Raw genomic sequence first — 18,988 nt, 5'->3', positions numbered from 1 at the left:
GTCAGTAGCACAGGTGATACAATACACGAAATGTTAAAAATACAAGATAACAAGTAACAAGGTAACAAGTATGTGTTAAGTACTACAGTGTAGCAAATCCTAACAGTAAGAAGAAACAATAGCAGAGAGGGCTCTAAAGAACATGCAGTTTAGAAGGGTAGGAAAGGAGGTAAAGGAACATTTTTGTAGAATTGCCTAGTTAAAGGATCTCCATGTAATGAATGATCTGATCAATATTTTACCAGGAAATCGCTGTTTTTCCCCAGATAAAGACTGTTTATTCAGTGCATTAGCATGCATTTTCAGCTGAACCAGTCATGCATGTTAATGTAAATATCTTTCATAAGATGTACCTGTTGGTTGTTTGATATCCTGATCACCATCTCATGCTGTAATGTGCCTTATGCCGTGTACACACGGGCGGACTTATCGACCGGACTGGTCCGACGGACCGAATCCAGCGGACAATCCGACCATGTGTGAGCTCCATCGGACCTGCAGCGGACTTTTTTGGTCAAAAATCTGACAGACTTTAGATTTGGAACATGTTTCAAATTTGTCCGACGGACTCGAGTCTGGTCAAAAAATCCACTCATCTGTATGCTAGTCCGACAGACGAAAACCCACGCTAGGGCAGCTATTGGCTACTGGCTATCAACTTCCTTATTTTAGTTTGGTCTTACGTCATCACGTACAAATCCGTCGGACTTTGGTGTGATCGTGCGTAGGCAAGTCCATTCATTCAAAAGTCCGTCGGAAGTCCGTCAAAAGTCCATCGGAAAGTCCGTCTGACAGTGCTGTCGAAAAGTCCGCCCATGTGTACGCGGCGTTAGAGTCTTTAGTAAAATACTGCATTGGCTATGTTTGGCTATGTGTGGCTTATTTGCCATGAAATGACCATGTTTCTTTCTTTTTTCTTTTTTTTTTATAGCACTCTTCAGAACATCAGAGCCATCCAGACTGCCTGAGCAAAACTTTTTTCACTTTTGCCATCGCACAGAACTGGGCAGATGATTGTGCTGCAACATGCCAGGCCTCCTCACCCTGAGCAACCTGCTTTTCCTTCTGCCATTGCAATGGGCAAAAGGCCAGTAGTCCTACCTACACAGCCTCATTCACCAATACGAGTAGCCCCTGCAGCTCAGCCACCTTCCTTGGAAGGCCTTGAGGATGACACCGTGGAGCAAGATCCATCTTTGGAAGAACTGTGTAAACCTCTCTCTTGTAAGCTGTGTAATGTCACCCTGAATTCAGCACAGCAAGCTCAAGCACATTATCAGGTAAGGACCACCGATACAAGTTCTTGCTTCATTTGGGTGTTATTCCTATCAGACACAGAACCATGTAAAACATGTATCGTAGCTGTTGACTGACCTCATTGATAAGAAATAGACTTGACTTTAACTGTGTATTATACAAATGGTATAGAGTAACAGATGACCTCATTATGTTGATTCATCTGCAATTTTGTTCTGGTATTTTTGGAATCATATAGAATACAAAATCTGATGCATCCCAGAATGTACTGAAAATGAAAATATCTAACAGGACTGAATCGGTTCTGCCAGAAATGTTTGTGTACCTACCTAGGTTCAAGAATACTGGAACATACAAATTTTTTCTTCAAGTGGTTCTAAAGTCAAACCTTTTTTAAGTTTTGGATAGAGTATTAAAATATTAGAACCTCTGTCAGATGTTTATTCATATCTGTGTCCCCACTAGGGAGATTTCCAGCCTCTGTCTTAGTGACCGTTTTCACCTGGACTGAAAGATGAAAAATCCACATTTTGAGTTCTCATCAGGTACAGGAAGAAGGGAAATCTTTCGAATAGGGCACTTGTTCAAGTGACTGCTAAGAGGTTTTTTTTTTTTCTGTTTTTTTACTTCATGGAAATTTCTTTTCATATCCTGTGATATCTACAAGACATGAAGGTAAGGAAAATCTTCTAAATGGGGGGACACAGCAAAAATTACAGGGTTTGTACCCATTACCTACTCTACCCAAATCTAAAAAAAAGTTCTGGCTTCAGATATACTCTGAGGACAGGGATGTAGAAGTTCTGTTTTAAATACACTAATTAGTTTACACAGCGGTGTGTGTCATGGTTAGGACAGGGCCAGGGAAACTGTAGGCAAAAATATTGTTAGCAATTCTGGGCAACAACAAAGGCTAAGCTAAAGGGCAGATAAATGTAGCAAATGGTGTTGCCATCAAGGGGTAAAGGGCAAACCAAGAAGGGTAGTACCTGGAATTGCCTGATCTTCACTTGATGAGCCAAAGGCATAAGAATGCACGGAGTAGCAAAGCAAGAGAGAGTAGCAAAGCAATCAGACACAAGATTATAGCAAATGCACAATAAAGACAAAGGCTTCAGTAAAGTAAAGGTGTGAGGCAGTGTAGCACAGGATACAAGACAAAGACACAAAGTGCAAGGTAACAAGGTAGAAGGCAACATGGTAGGGAGACACAATCAGATAGACCATATAGCTGATAAAGAAAAGCAGGGCAATAGGCTGTCAGAGTGAAAATGCTGGTGTGTCTCCTGGCTAGCAGAAAATTGGGACGGTTCGAGAAGGCCTTTGATTGAGTGGCCTGGGACTATATGGCTGTTGTGTTAAGGGCTGTGGGCTTCCGCACTAAAATGCGCAACAGGATCTTAGCCCTCTGTGCGATTCCTTCTGCTAGGGTTAGGTGGAATGGATCTTTATCGGATGCTTTCACGATTCACAATGGGACAAGACAGGGGTGCACATTGTCATCCCTGATATTCGTTCTTACCATTTTTTAGATGATTACGGGGTGATCTAGACATTAGAGGATTCCACATAGCCGGGAGGGAGCACAAACTGACCGCATATGCAGATGATCTATTGCTTTTCCTTCAGGATCCGCATTTCTTGATACCTACACTGTTAGATGCTCTGGACAAATATCTCTTGCTATCCAGTTTTTAAATTAAGTACTCAAAGTCCTATGCTCTTAGTGCTGACCTTCAAACTGCAGTTTCCTTTTACATGAAAACAAGACACTTTCACGTGTTTGGGAATAGTAATCCCCTCTGACCCTATGGAATAATATGAATGTAATTATGTCCAATTGGTGAAACAGCGCCACAAGGACCTACTGCCGTGGGATCTTAAACCTCTGTTTTGGTTTGGAGGGTTGGCGGCACTGAAGAGGAATGCTGTGCCTCGTCTTCTTTACTGTATGTAATGCAAATGGCCCTGCTTCTTCTCTCTATCTCCTTTTTTTTTCTTATTTGAGTTAGATGTTCTGATCCTTTCTGTGGTATTATAAGTGACCAAGGTACAGCCTTGCCTACCTTTCTCTCCCGAAGACACAGGGAGGGATGGCTTTCCTGGGCCATCCAGCTGGCAAGGAATGTGGACTGGTCACTCCACTCTGCTTGTAAAGATTGGGTCCAGATAGAACAGGACTTTGTACATATACCTTTAGCAAATGTGGATAAAAGATAGTTATTGGAAGTCCATTGTTCCGGATCATCCTCTTCTCTGGGCAACTCTGCAAGGTTTTTGTTCGGTGTTTTGGCTTGTGGCATATTCGTCACCTCACTCCACTTTGGAAAAACCCAGATTTTGTTCTAGGTATGGTGTTTTTGAAATCGAATTGGTCACATACTTCCCCCCTGGCACACCATTTTTTTCACAGGGGCAAGTTCTTGAACAGAACTGCCTTAATGGAGCCTTTTTGAGGAGATACCGGTTCCTCTTTGGTCCTATTATCAAATGCTCAATTTCTTGCTGATGCCAACATAGAAACAGGCATTTGAAAGACCCTTGTTTGTGTTTGAGGCCATTTGCTCTAGGCATTCCCCTGAGACACTTGATCTCTGATCTGTACCCCATCTTATAAACGCACATCCTAGCAAAGGACCAGCATGCAAAAGCATGGGAGTCATAACTTGATTGTCAGTTGGATGATGAAGCATGAGCGCCAGTGAATTTGATGGCACATAAATCCTGTCGCAATGTCACTATCCAGGAAAATGCTTACAAAATTAGAATGAGATGGTACATGGTGAACTCTCGTTTACAAGCTTACACCGTCTGCTTCAGACCATTGTTGGCGATGTTGTATGGAGGTGGAATCCTTCTTACACATTTGGTGGTCCTGTCCAGATATTCTTGACTACTGGCAGTGGGTTGATGAACTGGTTAACAAGGTGATAGATGAGTCTTTGGATTTTGTTTCAACCCAATATTTTACACTATAACACACAAACATTGCTGAGCTACAAGAAATCCTTAGCGGTTCGCATGATTAATGTGGCCAGGATGTGTATACCTGCTCACTGGTTATTGATTCGTTCTTGCTGCCTTTTCAATTGGGAGGTGCATTTTTGGTGCATTTTTTTTTAACTGACCAAAAAAAAAAAAAATGCAGCAAGCATGATTTTTAACAACACAAAGGAAGCACAACAGACCAGTGTGAAGACATACATACAATTTAATTGCATTTTTCTTGAGCTTTTCTTGTGGTTTGAATTGCAATACATCATTCAGCTTGATATGTGGAGACATTATGGGGGTTATTTACTAAAGGAAAATCCACTTTGCACTGAAAGTGCACTTGAAAGTGCACTTGGAAGTAAAGTCTCTGTAGATCCGAGGGGGACATGCAAGGAAAATAAAAAACAGAATTTTAGCTTGCACATGATTGGATGATAAAACCAGCAGAGCTTCCACTCATTTCAGTTCTACCCCTTAGATTTAGAGCGACTGCACTTCCAAGTGCACTTTCAGTACAAAGTGGATTTTCCTTTTGTAAATAACCCCCTATGCGTATACCGTTCCTGGGAGCAGGACATCCTTGTTTATTTTTGCTTCCTCACTTTTCTATGTTATTCATGGTTATATTATATTTGTTGCTATGTCCCGTCACGTGTGACGTATTTTTGTATTTCCTTGATTTTTTCAAAATAAAGTAACATGGAATAAAATGATTTTTTCTACCAGAAACACTAATTCACTTGAGCTGGCCCAGTTTTTAATGGTTTGAATCTTCACAAGGTCCATGGCCAAACTGTGTTTAGGGGGTTATTTACGAAACGTAAATCCACTTTGCATCTGCAAGTGCATTTGGAAGTGCAGTCGCTCTAAATCTAATGCCGTATACACTCGACCGGTTTTCCCGTCGGAATAAACTCTGAAGGATTTTCCAACGGAATTCCGCTGAAACTGTCTTGTGTACACATGATCACACCAAAGTCTGATCGTCAAGAACGCGGTGATGTACAGCATGTACGACAGGACTAGAAAAAGGAAGTTCAATAGCCAGTAGCCAATAGCTTCTGTCTTGTACTTGCTTCAGAGCATGCGTCGTTTTTGGTCCGTCGGAACAGCATACAGACGAGCGGTTTTCCCGATAGGAATTGGTTCCGTCGGAAATATTTAGAACATGTTCTATTTCTAGGTCCATAAGAATTTTCTAAAAAAAAAAGTCAGATGGGGCATACACACGATCGGAATATACGATGAAAAGCTTCCTTCGGACATTCTGTTCATGTGTATGCAGCATAAGGGGTAGATCTGAAATGAGTGGAAGCTCTGCTGATTTTATCATCCAATCATGTGCAAGCTAAAATGCTCTTTTTTTTTTTTCTTGCATATCCCCCTCAGATCTACAGCGACTTTACTTCCAAGTGCACCTTCAGTCAAATTCTCATTTACTCCTTCTTTAGAGTGTGGGTCTCAAGAACCAAAAAGTTATACATTCACACTCTAGGGAACCAAACAATGGAGCAGTCATAGGGTATATGTGGAGGCGCGTTTCAGCAGCATGCTTGTAAAGTGCATTACCAAAATCAATGCACTTAGAAGAAAGTCCTGCAGCCACTTTTGAAGAAAACTCAGACAGGCAGGTAAACAACTTTGCAGCAGAATTCTCTCTTGTTACTAATTTGCCCACTGCTCCGTCTTCGCTGGGTACTATGCTGATGTAATCATACAAGGCGAAAAATGGATTATCAAAAATTACAAGGACCTAGGGACTTACAGAGTAAATCAGTCCTACCTGCAGGTATTGGTTGCTCTAGGAGAATTTGACCCAACTTTGGCAGCTTTGGCAAACTTTGCCCCAACTTTGGGTTAGAGGCTGGGATGAGGCTCCAAGTCTACTGACAAAAGTACTAACAAAAATGTTAGCAGCTACACCAAGATCAAAAAAGGCTAACACCTCCTGGGGAGCATAATTCAAAACATGGATATCAAACTGGGATGGTCTTCAGAGGAGTGTAAGTAATTTATTTAAAATGCCTTAATAGGGAACTTAAAAGTTGAAATCATAACTGCGTTTCCAGTCTGGCTGCCTACTTCCAGCACAAGACCTGGTTTCATTGGGAAACACTCCAACACCAAAGTCAGGGGGTAACATAGCCCTTTATTTAAACAGCAGTGCTGCAAAGTACAGATGTTCCTATGGAATTCTTTAATCCCTTACAAGTCAGGATCTGTTAAAATGTTTGTCCAACTGCTTTCCCACTTGGATACAATTCTATTATTACACCTCTACACATCTGCTGCCACAACAGTATTCTCTGTCTTTTTTTGATTGCTTATATATAGTGCCTTGAAAAAAGTATTCATACCCCTTGAAATTTCCCACATTTTGTCATGTTACAACCAAAAACGTAAATGCATTTTTTTCGGATTTTATGCGATAGACCAACACAAAGGGGTTGATTTACTAAGGGCAAAAAGACTGTGCACTTTGGAAAGTTGCACACGGCAAGAGCAGTTGCTCCAGAGTTTAGTAAATGAGCAGAAGCTCTGCTGACTTTCATCAACCAATCATGTGCAAGTGCAAGCAAAATGCTGTTTTTTTATTTTCCTTGCATGTGATTGGGTATTCTTTGCAAAGTGAAGCTTTACCTCATTTACTAAGCTCTGGAGCAACTGCACTTGCAGAGTGCAATTGCACTTTTCAAGGTGCACAGTCTATTGGCCTTTGGTAAATCAACCCCAAAGTGTCACATAATTGTGAATTTGACAGAAAATTATAAATGGTTTTTAAATTGTTTTACAAATAAATATCTGAAACGTGTGGCATGCATTTGTATTCAGCCCACTTTACTCTGATACCCCTAACTAAAATCTAGTGGAACCAATTGCCTTCAGAAGTCACCTAATTAGTAAATAGAGTCCACCTGTGTAATTTAAAGTGATTGTAAAGGTTCACGTTTTTTTTTTAAACAACAAACATGTCATACTTACCTCCACCGTGCAGTTCATTTTGCACAGAGTTGCCCAAAACACCGACTTCTGGGGTCCCTTAGTGGCTCTCGCGGCTCCTCCTATTATCAGATAACCCCTAGGAGAAGCACTCTCCCGAGGGAGTTACCTTGCGGGCGCGCGCTCCCAAGTCCAGCATTTGCGACCATAGACATGAATGCCGGACTCGGCCCCGCCCCCCGGCGCTTGTGTCATTGGATTTGATTTGACAGCAGCGGGAGCCAATGGCTGCGCTGCTATCAATCTATCCAATCAGGACACCAGACACCGGCCGGAGCTGGAAATTTCGGGGCTCAGGTAAGTATAAAGGGGGCTCAGGGGGGGCTGCTGCATTAAAAAATGTTTTTCACCTTAATGCATAGAATTCATTAAGGTGAAAAACGGCGAGGGTTTACAACCCCTTTAATCTCAGTATAAATACAGCTGTTCTGTGAAGCCCTCAGAGGTTTGTTAGAGAATCTTAGTAAACAGCATCATGAAAGCCAAGGAACACACCAGACAGGTCAGGGATAAATTGTAGGGAAGTTTAAAGCAGGGTTAGGTTATAAAAACTATCCCAAGCTTTGATCATCTCACGAAGCACTGTTCAATCCATCATCAGGAATGGAAAAAGTATGGCACAACTGCAAACCTACCAAAACATGGCCGTCCACCTAAACTGACAGGCTGGGCAAGAAGAGCATTAATCAGAGAAACAGCCAAGAGGCCCGTGGTAATTCTGGAGGAGCTGCAGAGATCCACAGCTCAGGTGGGAGAATCTGTCCACAGGACAACTATTAGTCATGCACTCAATAAATCTGGCCTTTATGGAAGAATGGCAGGAAGAAAGCCATTGTTAAAAAAAAGCCATAAGAAGTTCCATTTGCAGTTTGCGAGAAGCCATGTGGGGGACACAACAAACATGTGGAAGAAGGTGCTCTGGTCAGATGAGACCAAAACTGAATTTTTTGGCCTAAAAGCAAAACTCTATGTGTGATGGAAAACAAACACTGCACATCACCCTGAATACACCATCCCCACCGTGAAATATAATGGTGGCAGCATCATCTTGTGGGGATGCTTTTTTTTTCAGCAGGGACAGGGAAGCTGGTCAGAGTTGATGGGAAGATGGATGGAGCCAAATACAGGGCAATCTTTGAAGAAAACCTGTTAGAGGCTGCAAAAGACTTGAGACTAGGGCAGAGGTTCACCTTCCAGCAGGACAACGACCCTAAACATACAGCCAGAGCTACAGTGGAATGGTTTGGATCAGATTAGAATGGCCCAGTCAAAGTCCAGACCTAAATCCAATTGAGAATCTGCGGCAAGACTTGAAAACTGCTCTTTACAGATGCTCTCCATCCAATCTGACAGATCTTGAGATATTTTGCAAAGGAGAATGGGCAAAAATGTCACTCTCTCTATATGTGCAAAGCTAGTAGAGACATCCCTAAAAAGTCTTGCAGCTGTACTTGCAGGAAAAGGTGGTTCTACAAAGTATTGACTCATGGGGGTTGAAAACGAATGCATGCCACACTTTTCAGATATTTATTTGCAAAAAAATGTTAAAACCATTTATCATTTTCTTATCACTTCACAATTACGTGCCACTTTGTGTTGTTCTATCACATAAAATCCCAATAAAATACATTTACATTTTTGGTTGTAACATGACAAAATGGGTTATGTTCTGGGAATGATAAACATAATATTAATAATTGTTATTAATCATTGTTAATTGTTATAGTAAACCTAGGGAGTATCTATATAGTCAAAACAAAAGACAACAACAGCTTTATCTAATACACAGATGCCTAAATTTGTTCATATATTTTTCTTAGGGCAAAAACCACAGCAAGAAATTACGCAATTACTGTGCATCAAGTAGCTGTCCTGCTTCATCAAGACTGAATCCAACTTTAGAAACAGTATCACCGGGATCATCATCACCAAATGTAAGAGCTTGTCTTATACGCTATACAATATCCTTTTTGTAGAATGCACGTTATGAAGTACTATTCCGCCTTTCTTGATGCTATGTTGCAACTAATAAAATATGAATATAGACATCTAATACAGACAAACGGGACAAAGACTAGAGGGTGGGTCTCAGTGGCTCACCGTTTCGGTGCTGGACTTGTGTTTCTGGTGGTAGAGTTTTGAGACTAAGGGGGTTATTTACTAAAGGAAAATCCACTTTGCACTGCAAGTGCATTTGGAATAAAGTTGCTGTAGATCCGAGGGGGACATGCAAGGAAAATAAAAAACAGCATTTTTAGCTTGCACATGATTGGATGATAAAATCAGCAGAGCTTTCACTCATTTCAGATCTACCCCTTAGATTTAGAGCGACTGCACTTCCAAGTGCACTTTCAGTGCAAAGTGGATTTGTCTTTCGTAAATAACCCTCAAAGTCCCTCACTGATTCCCCCACTGATGACGCAGAGGGGGTTATTTACGAAAGGCAAATGCACTTTGCACTACAAGTGCACTTGGAAGTGCAGTCGCTGTAAATCTGAGGGGTAGATCTGAAATGAGGGGAAGCTCTGCTGATTTTATCATCCAATCATGTGCAAGATAAAATGCTGTTTTTTATTTTCCTTGTATGTCCCCCTCGGATTTACAGTGACTGCACTTCCAAGTGCACTTGCAGTGCAAAGTGCATTTGATTTTCGTAAATAACCCCCAGAGACAGATATGAAACTGACCAACAGAGACAGGATTAAGATGAAAAGCCAACACATGAGAGTGGCAGTATACAACAAACAGTCACTAAATAAAAGAAGATTCCTTGAGGTAACCATACAGAGGCAGATGCAACCCAACAGCTTGCATGGAACAGGGTGTCAGGTAAGTGAACAGAAAGACACACAAGAATAGAAGAATACAAACATTTTAAACAAGTTTAGAAGGCTGTCACACACACAAGCAGAATTAACCCAATAAGCTTATGTTGGAATAATTGATTCTGAAGCCTACTATTGCTTAACTCTACTTGCTTCAATACAATGGGGTTATTTACGAAAGGCAAGTCCACTTTGCAGTACAAGTACACTTGTAAGTGCAGTCGCTGTAGATCCGAGGGGGACATACAAGGAGAATAAAAAACAGCATTTTAGCTTGCACATTATTGGATGATAAAATCAGCAGATATTCCCCTCATTTTAGATCTACCCTTCAGATTTACAGCGACTGAACTTCCAAGTGCACTTGTAGTGCAAAGTGGATTTGCCTTTTGTAAATAACCCCCAATGAGTCCCTGACTCATTTTTGCTTGTTTCAGGTTAGTGTATTGAAATCACTGTATAAGCATGAATTCCTGGCAATTCACTCTTTTAGAAGGAGAGGACAGCAATGGCAGCTTATACAATTCATTAAGACAGGTTTCCTTTAGGGCCAGTTCACACCATAGAAACACAGTCTGGATGCATTCCAGATGCATTTCTGCATGTGTGTTTCTGATTTGGTTCCAGTCCGTTTTTGGTACAGTCCAGTGCATTTTTCCCCCTTTTTTTTTGGTCATCTTAAGTAAAGACATGTGCGTTCCGGTGCATTACAGTCCGTTTTGGTGCATTTTACAGCGTTCCAGTACAGTCCAGTGCAGGTAAAATGCAGCATGTTTTACTTTTTTTTCTGGAACTGGAACGCACTGGAACTGCAAGCACTGGTGTGAACTATGCCATTGGAGACCATATAACCTACTTTTCGTGCATTTTTGATACAGAAACGCACTGGACAGCATGTGGTGTGAACTGGCCCTCAGTTAAAGTAGAATTTCAGTTAAAGCCTAAGTAGTCTTAATGTCCCCTCTCCTTCACCTATACTAACTAACCCTTGTAAAAAAGATGTATATACTTACCTATTTTCAGCCCATTCTGGACATGTGATCCCCCATGTCCGCCAGCGGTGGTTGCAGTGGAAAGGAGAGAGTGCCTGACAACAGCTAAGAAAACTGGGAGCAATGACATCACCCATAGGCTCCTATGCTCAATTGTTGGTGGTCCCTCCTCTTCCCTGCAGTCGCGGATAGCTGACACAGGGGAGCTGGATCATGCAACTATACTGGACTGGATTGGGCTGAAAATAGGTAAGTATATGCATCTTCTTTACACAGTTTAATTAGAATAGGTGTTAGGTGGGGGGAGGGAGTATTCTTAAGATTAATTATGCTTTAGCTGGAATTTTATTTGAAAGGCTAACTCTACTTTTGCGGGGGAAAAAAATAGCAAATAAAGAAAAAATAATATAGCGTATACAATTGCAACACAAGTCATATTGTAATTGAATGTTATTAAAAATTACCTTTCTTTTTCAATTTGCAGGCGCTGTCATTTTCTGTTTATGCAGTGCAATATGGCTACCTGGAGTTGTTCTGTACACAGAGTGTGTACTGAACACACTCCAGAAACATAATTTCCTGCTTGTGTGCTTGGCTCATCAATTTTCCCAGAAGTCTGCCTAAAGATACAAGTCAGATTTCAGGCATCCCTTGCAACAAAGATGTCATTTTTGGTGAGATACTTTCAATAGGAACACGTCTAAAGGGATGCAGGCCCAGCAGATTTCCTCACTAGTGCTGTGCAGGTGCACAGCTGATAGATAACTATAAAACCCCTCCCATTAGACCTACTCAGCACAGAGTCCCAGAGGAACATACAAGGATTTCTTTAGAATAACAAAAGGTAGGAATCTGCAACAAAGGTTGTTATAATCCTTGCAATGTACATAGATCACCCAGAGGGGAATGTTTTTTTCTCAACAAAAGTGGAGTTACGCTTTACGTTTTATGGTAATGGCAAATCTTTACCAAGAATTAGGAAGTCAGGCTTTTGGTTAGATTTTGAGCCTTTCTGTAAAAATTTGAGAGTCTTTGAGTACACTGTTTTGTTTTTATATATTCTTACCGATTGTCTTTTGATAATGTATTTTCTGAAATGGCATCCATACAGAAAAAAAAAAAATCACAGCTAACTTGGTTTTTAGGTTACAGCCCCAAAATGTGGGGGTCGTGTGATCCTTGCCACTGAGAATGATTATTGCAAACTGTGTGATGCTTCATTCAGCTCTCCAGTGGTGGCCCAAGCACATTACCAGGGAAAGAACCATGCCAAGAGGCTTCGACTGGCAGAGACCCCCGTCAACTCGTTGATGTAAGTTTACATGTGTATGGTGATGTTTTTTAATGTGATCCCCTTGCTTAAGGCATCTTTCACATGGGCCTAGCTGCTGACTATTTGTGGTGGATTGTGTTGTTGTCAGCAGCATTCATTGGACATGGTTGCATCGGTTGTGGTGTGGCCTCAATCATCTCTATAAGGAATGGTGGCAGGTGGAATTGCCAGCCAAACCTGACATGCACTGTTATTTTTGACAATGTGTATGGACCAGTCTAGTGACCATTTACAGATTTTGACAGTTGGCTGAGGTTAAAATGTTTCCTAGGGCTCATTTACACTTACTTAGACTTTAACTCATATTAAAGAGCCTTTAACCACTTAACCCCCGGAAGGATTTACCCCCATTTTTTGCGATACGGCACTGTTGCTTTAACTGACATTTGCGCAGTCGTGCGACATTGTACCCAAACAACATTGATGTTATTTTTTTCCCACAAATAGAGCTTTCTTTTGATGGTATTTCATCACCTCTGAGGTTTTTATTTTTTGCGCTATAAACAAAAAAAGACTGACAATTTTGAAAAAAAACCTTTTTTTTTAACTTTCTGCTATAATAAATATCCCCCAAAAAATTGTAAAAGAAAAATTAATTTCTTCATCAGTTTAGGCCAATATGTATTATTCTACATATTTTTGGTAAACACTGTCAGGGAAGGCATTAACACTAGGGGTCGATCAAGGGGTTAACTGTGTTCCCTGGGTGTGTTCTAACTGTGTGGGGGCTGGGCTCACTGGAACACCACAGAGATCACTGTTCCCGATCACTGGGAACAGCAGATCTCCATGATGTCTCCTGTCAAAACAGGGATCTGCCTTATTTACCTAGGCAGATCTCCATTCTGCCCCTGTGTACCGAGATTGCGGGTCCCGCACCCACAGTGTCACATGCACGGACCGCCATATGGGTACGGCGGTTTGCGCAATTGAACCGACCTGCTGCCATATATATATATATATATATATATATATATATATATATATATATATATATATATATACAATGGCTGGTCAGCAAGTGGTTAACATGCTGTTTTTGATGCTTTCACAAGGCCTTTTTTAAGCTTTAACCACTTGCCGACCAGCCGCCGCAGTTGTACGACGATATGCAATGTCGCTTCGCAATGTGGCCACTAGGGGCGCAAGTGCGCCCCCTGCTTGCCCACAGAGCTGATGCGAGTGCCCGGCGGTCGCGATCACTGCCGGGCCCCTGCGATCGCTCCAGGCACACGGAGAACGGGCATCTGTGTGTGTAAACGCAGAGTTTCCGGTTCTCTGAGGTGAGAAGTGACAGATCGTCTGTTCATACAGAGTATGAACAGCGATCTATCTCTTCCCCTACACAGTCCACTCCCCCCTTCAGTTAGAACACACACTAGGGCACACAATTAACCCCTTGATCGCCCCCTAGTGTTAACCCCTTCCCTGCCAGTGACATTTTTACAGTAATAAATGCATTTTTATAGCATTGATCGCTGTACAAAATGCCAATGGTCCCATAAATGTGTCAAAATTGTCCGACATGTCCGCTATAATGTCGTAGTCTTGAAAAAAATCGCAGATCGCCGCCATTATTAGTAAAAAAAAAAATTATAATAAAAATGTCATAAAACTATCCCCTATTTTGTAGACGCTATAACATTTGCACAAACCAATCAATATACGCTTATTGCGATTTTATTTTTTTTACCAAAAATATGTAGAAGAATACATATCGTTCTAAACTGAGGAAAAAAATAGTTTTTTTATATATTTTTGGGGGATATTTATTATAGCAAAAAGTAAAAAATATTGCGTTTTTTTTTCAAAATTGTCTTTTTTTAAAAACCGCAGAGGTGATCAAATACCACCAAAAAATGGCTCTATTTGTGGGAAAAAAGGACGTCAATTTTGTTTGGGTGCAATGTCGCAGGACCGCACAATTGTCAGTTAAAGCGACGCAGTGCCAATTCGCAAAAAGTGCTCTGGTCAGGAAGGGGGCAAAACTTTCCGGGGCTGAAGCAGTTAAGGAAGCCTGGCAAATGCCCTCTGTGTGTTGTATTTCTATTTGTTTTAGAGAGGCCCAGTAGAACCCCCATCCAACAGATCCCCAAGCTCATTAGTACTGCCATTCAGCATATCACCAGCTTATTTGTATCCTTGTTCACCAGACCCCCTACTCAATAGTACCCCCAGCTTTGCTGATCCCCCACTCAGTAGTACCTGTAGTACCCCAAGCTTTGCTGATCCCCTGCTCAGTAGTAACCCCCAGCTATGCTGATCCCCCACTTATTATTAACCTCCTGCTCTGCTGATCCTCTGGTTTGCTGATCCTCCACTCTCTCTGATCCCTTCTGACCTCCTGCTATATTGTTCCCACACTGCTCATCACGTGTGACATCTGCTGCTGCTATATTGTTCCTACACTGCTCACCATGTATAACATCTGCTAGTTTCTCCTTTGTCCAGTCCCATTGCTCTGCTGAACCTCTGTCGCTCAGTCCTCTCTCCCTCTGGTCGTCGCTCACCTTCTACCATAGTGTTCCCATGTTCACACCATTTGTGCTGTCTACTAGTTGTTCTTCTCCAGTCCAGACCCCACTCACCTTCCTGCTGCACCACACTGCACACCAGATGTGACGTCTGCACCAGACACTTCCAGAACATATAAACATGAACCAGAAGTGACTAATGGTGACATCTTTCCGGTCCGCTTGTTGGTTTCCCAGTGCCTCCTGGGATTTCTAATACTGGCAATACCTCCAAAACAAAGCAAATCTAACGCTGAATAAAAGCCCCTCAAAAGTTTCAGGTGCTGTAAGTGAGAGTTGAAGCCGAAAGGCTACACTGCCGGGTTCCCCCTACTCGCAATAGGAGGCAGCATGCCCTCGACAGCTGATGGAAACATCAGCTACTGTGCCGACATCGCTAGACTCCAGGACAGGTAAGTGTCCAATTATTAAAAGTCAGCAGCTGTGGTATGTGCAGCTGCTGGCTTTTAACTTTTGCAGCGGTGGGCGGAACACCGCTTTAATAAACAATAGTAAAACACTCCAGCGTCAGCTGTGCCTATTGGACTGACACGTCTGGTGGTGCTTTAAAAGCATCCGCAAAGTGCCACTGCTAAAGGCGCTTTGCACGCATTTTGCACACGCTTTGTAGGAGCTTCGGCGGCGCTGCCCATTGATTGGTGCACGGGTGGTGTAGGAGTGGGGTATACACCTCTCCTAAAGGACTTTTTCTAGCGTCCTGCCAGCGCAGTGCCCCAGTGTGAAAGCACTCGGGCTTTCACACTGGGATTGCAGATGAGGCATTTTTTCAGGCGCTTTACAGGTCGCTATTTTTAACGCTAAAGCGCCTGAAAAACGCCTCCAGTGTGAAAGGGTCTTACAGTATTTTTTTTAAATAGTTTATGATAATGTACTAGGCTGGTGTGCCTTCTTCTTATTTTTCAATTTTAGTTTGGTGTCCCTGTACAGAAGAGGGCAGCAAAGCCATTGTGCATCTGTTTGTGGTTACAGTTTGTCATCCTAGGTAGTCCTGTTTGGTGGTGCATGGGGGAAGTTCTATACTTTTAGATTCCCAGGAAGACAGGACCGCCATGAAGAGTATCTCATCTTAGCACAGACTATGCTGCTGTTTAGTGCCAGTATTTACGATCGTAAACGATCGTATGTGCATAAATTGCAACCCTAGCAGCTAGAAGAGAATGAAGAAGAATTTTACGCATATACACTATATCACCAAAAGTATTGGGACACTTGCCTTTACACGATCACAAACTTTTATAGGATCCCAGTTTTAGTCCATAGAGTCCATAAAGACATGGATGTGCGAGTTTGGGGTGGAGGAACTTAACTAGCCTGCCAGAGTCCTGACCTCAATTCAATAGAACACCTTTGGGATAAATTAGAGCTGCCACTGCGAGCCAGGCCTTCTCTCGAACATCTGTACATGACCTCACAAATGCACTTCTGGAAGAATGGTCAAACATTTCCATAGACACACTCCTAAACTTTGTGGACAGCCTTCCCAGAAGAGTTGAAGCTGTTATAACTGCAAAGGGAGGGTCAACTCAATATTGAACCCTACGGACTAAGGCTGGGATGCCTTAGTTCATGTGTGTGTAAAGGCAGGCATCCCAATACTTTTAGTAATATAGTGTATTTCAGGCACAGCGGGGAAATTCAGATCATACCTGACCCATGTTAATGCAGAGCTCCAGCCACAAACACAAATATAGAAATTATTGGAACTTTTTTATGTTGGTAAATGTTCTAAGTGTGATGACCAGCATCATTTAACCCACTTCCTCTGAGCCCAGTCTATTCTGGAAAATCAGCACAGTGATAAGCACATCTCTTTTCCATTCTGCTTTTTCTTCCTATCAGCATGCTTCTTGTCACCACGTGAACTGATCCTTGTGCTATTCTTCCTCTTCTGACACTCCAGGCCTGCTCTACAGGTACTACAAGGGGCTGATACCACGTCACATTCAGGTAGACACAAGGTCTTTACCGAACATAACTTGTAGGATCTTTCTGTTAGCAAGATCCTGTAAATAAACATCAGATCAGTAAATTATTACACCTGTATGCAAATGTATAGGCACTACTACTGGGAATAAAACTACTTGTTAAACATTGGCATTTGCATAAAGGTACAAAATGTATTAAAGCGGACAAAAATTTTTCTACACTTAATGCTATGGTTTGATGACACTTAGGGACTCGGCAGAATGCAAGAGAAGAGCTCGAAAAGAAGGGAATGAACATAAAATGATGCAAAATAGAAGAATCGTCTGCTCTCCTCAGAATAATACAGGTATTCTATCAGGGGGACTTGTCCAGGCGGGTGCTGAGAATAGATAGCTTATTGCTACCATGGTAACAGATGAAGGATCTGCTTGTCTGGAGTATGTTAAATGAATATTATACATACACACCTTCCTGAAAATTCAGTTCAGTCTAAATGAACGCTACCTGTAAAGATGACTCACACATAATAATATGTATTCTGTAATTAATTTTCAATGCATAAATCTGTAACAAAGGCAGCGGAGATTACAAACTAAATACAGATGCAAAAGGCCAGAGATGAAATGAAAGAGAAAATTTTATACTGTATGATTTATCAGCTGTACAACAAAAATTAAATCAAACATTGCTTGCTGCTTCTAATAAAGTATACTATTGCTTATTGTAAGTAAAATGGACATGAAATTGAATAGATAAATAGAAGTTAATTTCTCTGTTAAAGGTGAATGGTAGGGAAAAGCAGCACAAGTTGTGATGCAGTGCAAGGGGAATGCTGATAGGAGGAAAAAGCAGAGGGACAGTGAGACAAACTCATTATTCAGCTGCTTCTACTTTTAGAGTTCGGTCACACTGAATGTGGCTTTGAAATCACACAATTTCATACAATTTCTAAGCCGCATGTCAGTGTGACTTCAGGTGCGACTTGGAGGACCTCTGTGTGACTCTGACTTAGTAGTGCAAGAACTACTTTCAAAATCGGTGCGACTCTGACTTAGTAGTGCAAGAACTACTTTCAAAATCGGTGTGACTCCAGTGGTGTTGAAGTCGCACTGATTTGACTGCTTCCACTGCGGACAATAGGGTACGACTTGTCATGCAATTTGAAACTATCAAATCACATGACAAGTCGCACCAGTGTGACCGTTGACTTTGTGTTCAGTGACAGAGTGGGGGTGAGAAGGGTCCCCATAAGCGCTTGTCTCCACTGGTGTTACAGATTTACCTCTTGCAAAGGCGTCTCATATTTTTTGAACATGTGCAGTCGCCTTTGGATTGGGAAGTTGTAAGGTTGCCCCACACTGCCGCGCTTCAATGCCACACATCAGGGGGGGTGGTTTTGCCTTGCGGTTATGGATATCAATAACCATTTACTACCAAATGAAAGCCCAATTTCTCCTGACAAAAACAAGGTATAATCCACCTGGATGCCTATCAATTGCATTGTTGTACGAGATGCTTTCTTTGGTATTTCAGAGGAAAAAAAACAAAAAAAAACAAAATGCCCTGCAGCAGAGAAAATGCAGGTCTCCTTTCCTGCCAGACAAGGCTGTATGGTGCGGCAGACCTGTGTAAATCTCAAAAAAATTAGGTACAAAAAACCCCACGCTATTATTTATAAAAAATACACTACACTACACTAATACACTATAAAAAAAAATAATATAAACCGTGAAAAAGCAGCTATCACTCCGCTGTGCATGCACCACCCTAATATCAATAAATGTATACCTACTAACAGTGAGGTGCTCCTTAACCCCTTACTCCAGACGTAACACATATTATGCGGCCCCACTGCACTGGCCTTTTTTTTGTGGGGCCGCATATATGTGTATCTCACTTTGTGCTGGAAGCGTGGCGCACAGCACACTCCCAGCACAGAAAACAGGGTCTTACCGAGAGCCCCGGGCCCCGTGCTAACGAGGGGGACCCAGATCTCCCGATTCCTGGTCACCTGATAGCTGTGATAGCCTCTGATTGGCTACCACAGTGATCAGTCACTGTGAAGTCGGCTCCTGTGTTTTTTTCTTTCACTGTGAATGTAGAGGAAAGATACAATGTATGTTTCTC

At 41.9% G+C, this 18,988-nt stretch overlaps 1 protein-coding gene across 1 annotated transcript in view; it reads left to right on the top strand.

The window, feature by feature from the left end:
• ZMAT3 (zinc finger matrin-type 3) overlaps positions 1 to 18,988 on the top strand; it is a 120,709-nt gene that overhangs the window by 69,580 nt on the left and 32,141 nt on the right. The window contains exons 2-5 of the mRNA XM_073626252.1: positions 932 to 1,280; positions 9,072 to 9,185; positions 12,214 to 12,380; positions 17,110 to 17,207. Of these exons, the coding sequence (XP_073482353.1) occupies positions 1,011 to 1,280; positions 9,072 to 9,185; positions 12,214 to 12,380; positions 17,110 to 17,207 (649 nt within the window). The 5' untranslated portion in view covers positions 932 to 1,010. The remainder of the gene's footprint in view (positions 1 to 931; positions 1,281 to 9,071; positions 9,186 to 12,213; positions 12,381 to 17,109; positions 17,208 to 18,988) is intronic.

Source organism: Aquarana catesbeiana, linkage group LG04 (assembly GCF_042186555.1).
Source record: "Aquarana catesbeiana isolate 2022-GZ linkage group LG04, ASM4218655v1, whole genome shotgun sequence".
Taxonomy (NCBI): domain Eukaryota; kingdom Metazoa; phylum Chordata; class Amphibia; order Anura; family Ranidae; genus Aquarana; species Aquarana catesbeiana.
Note: the sequence above shows the minus strand (reverse complement) of the source record. Positions and strands in the feature narration are given on the sequence as shown.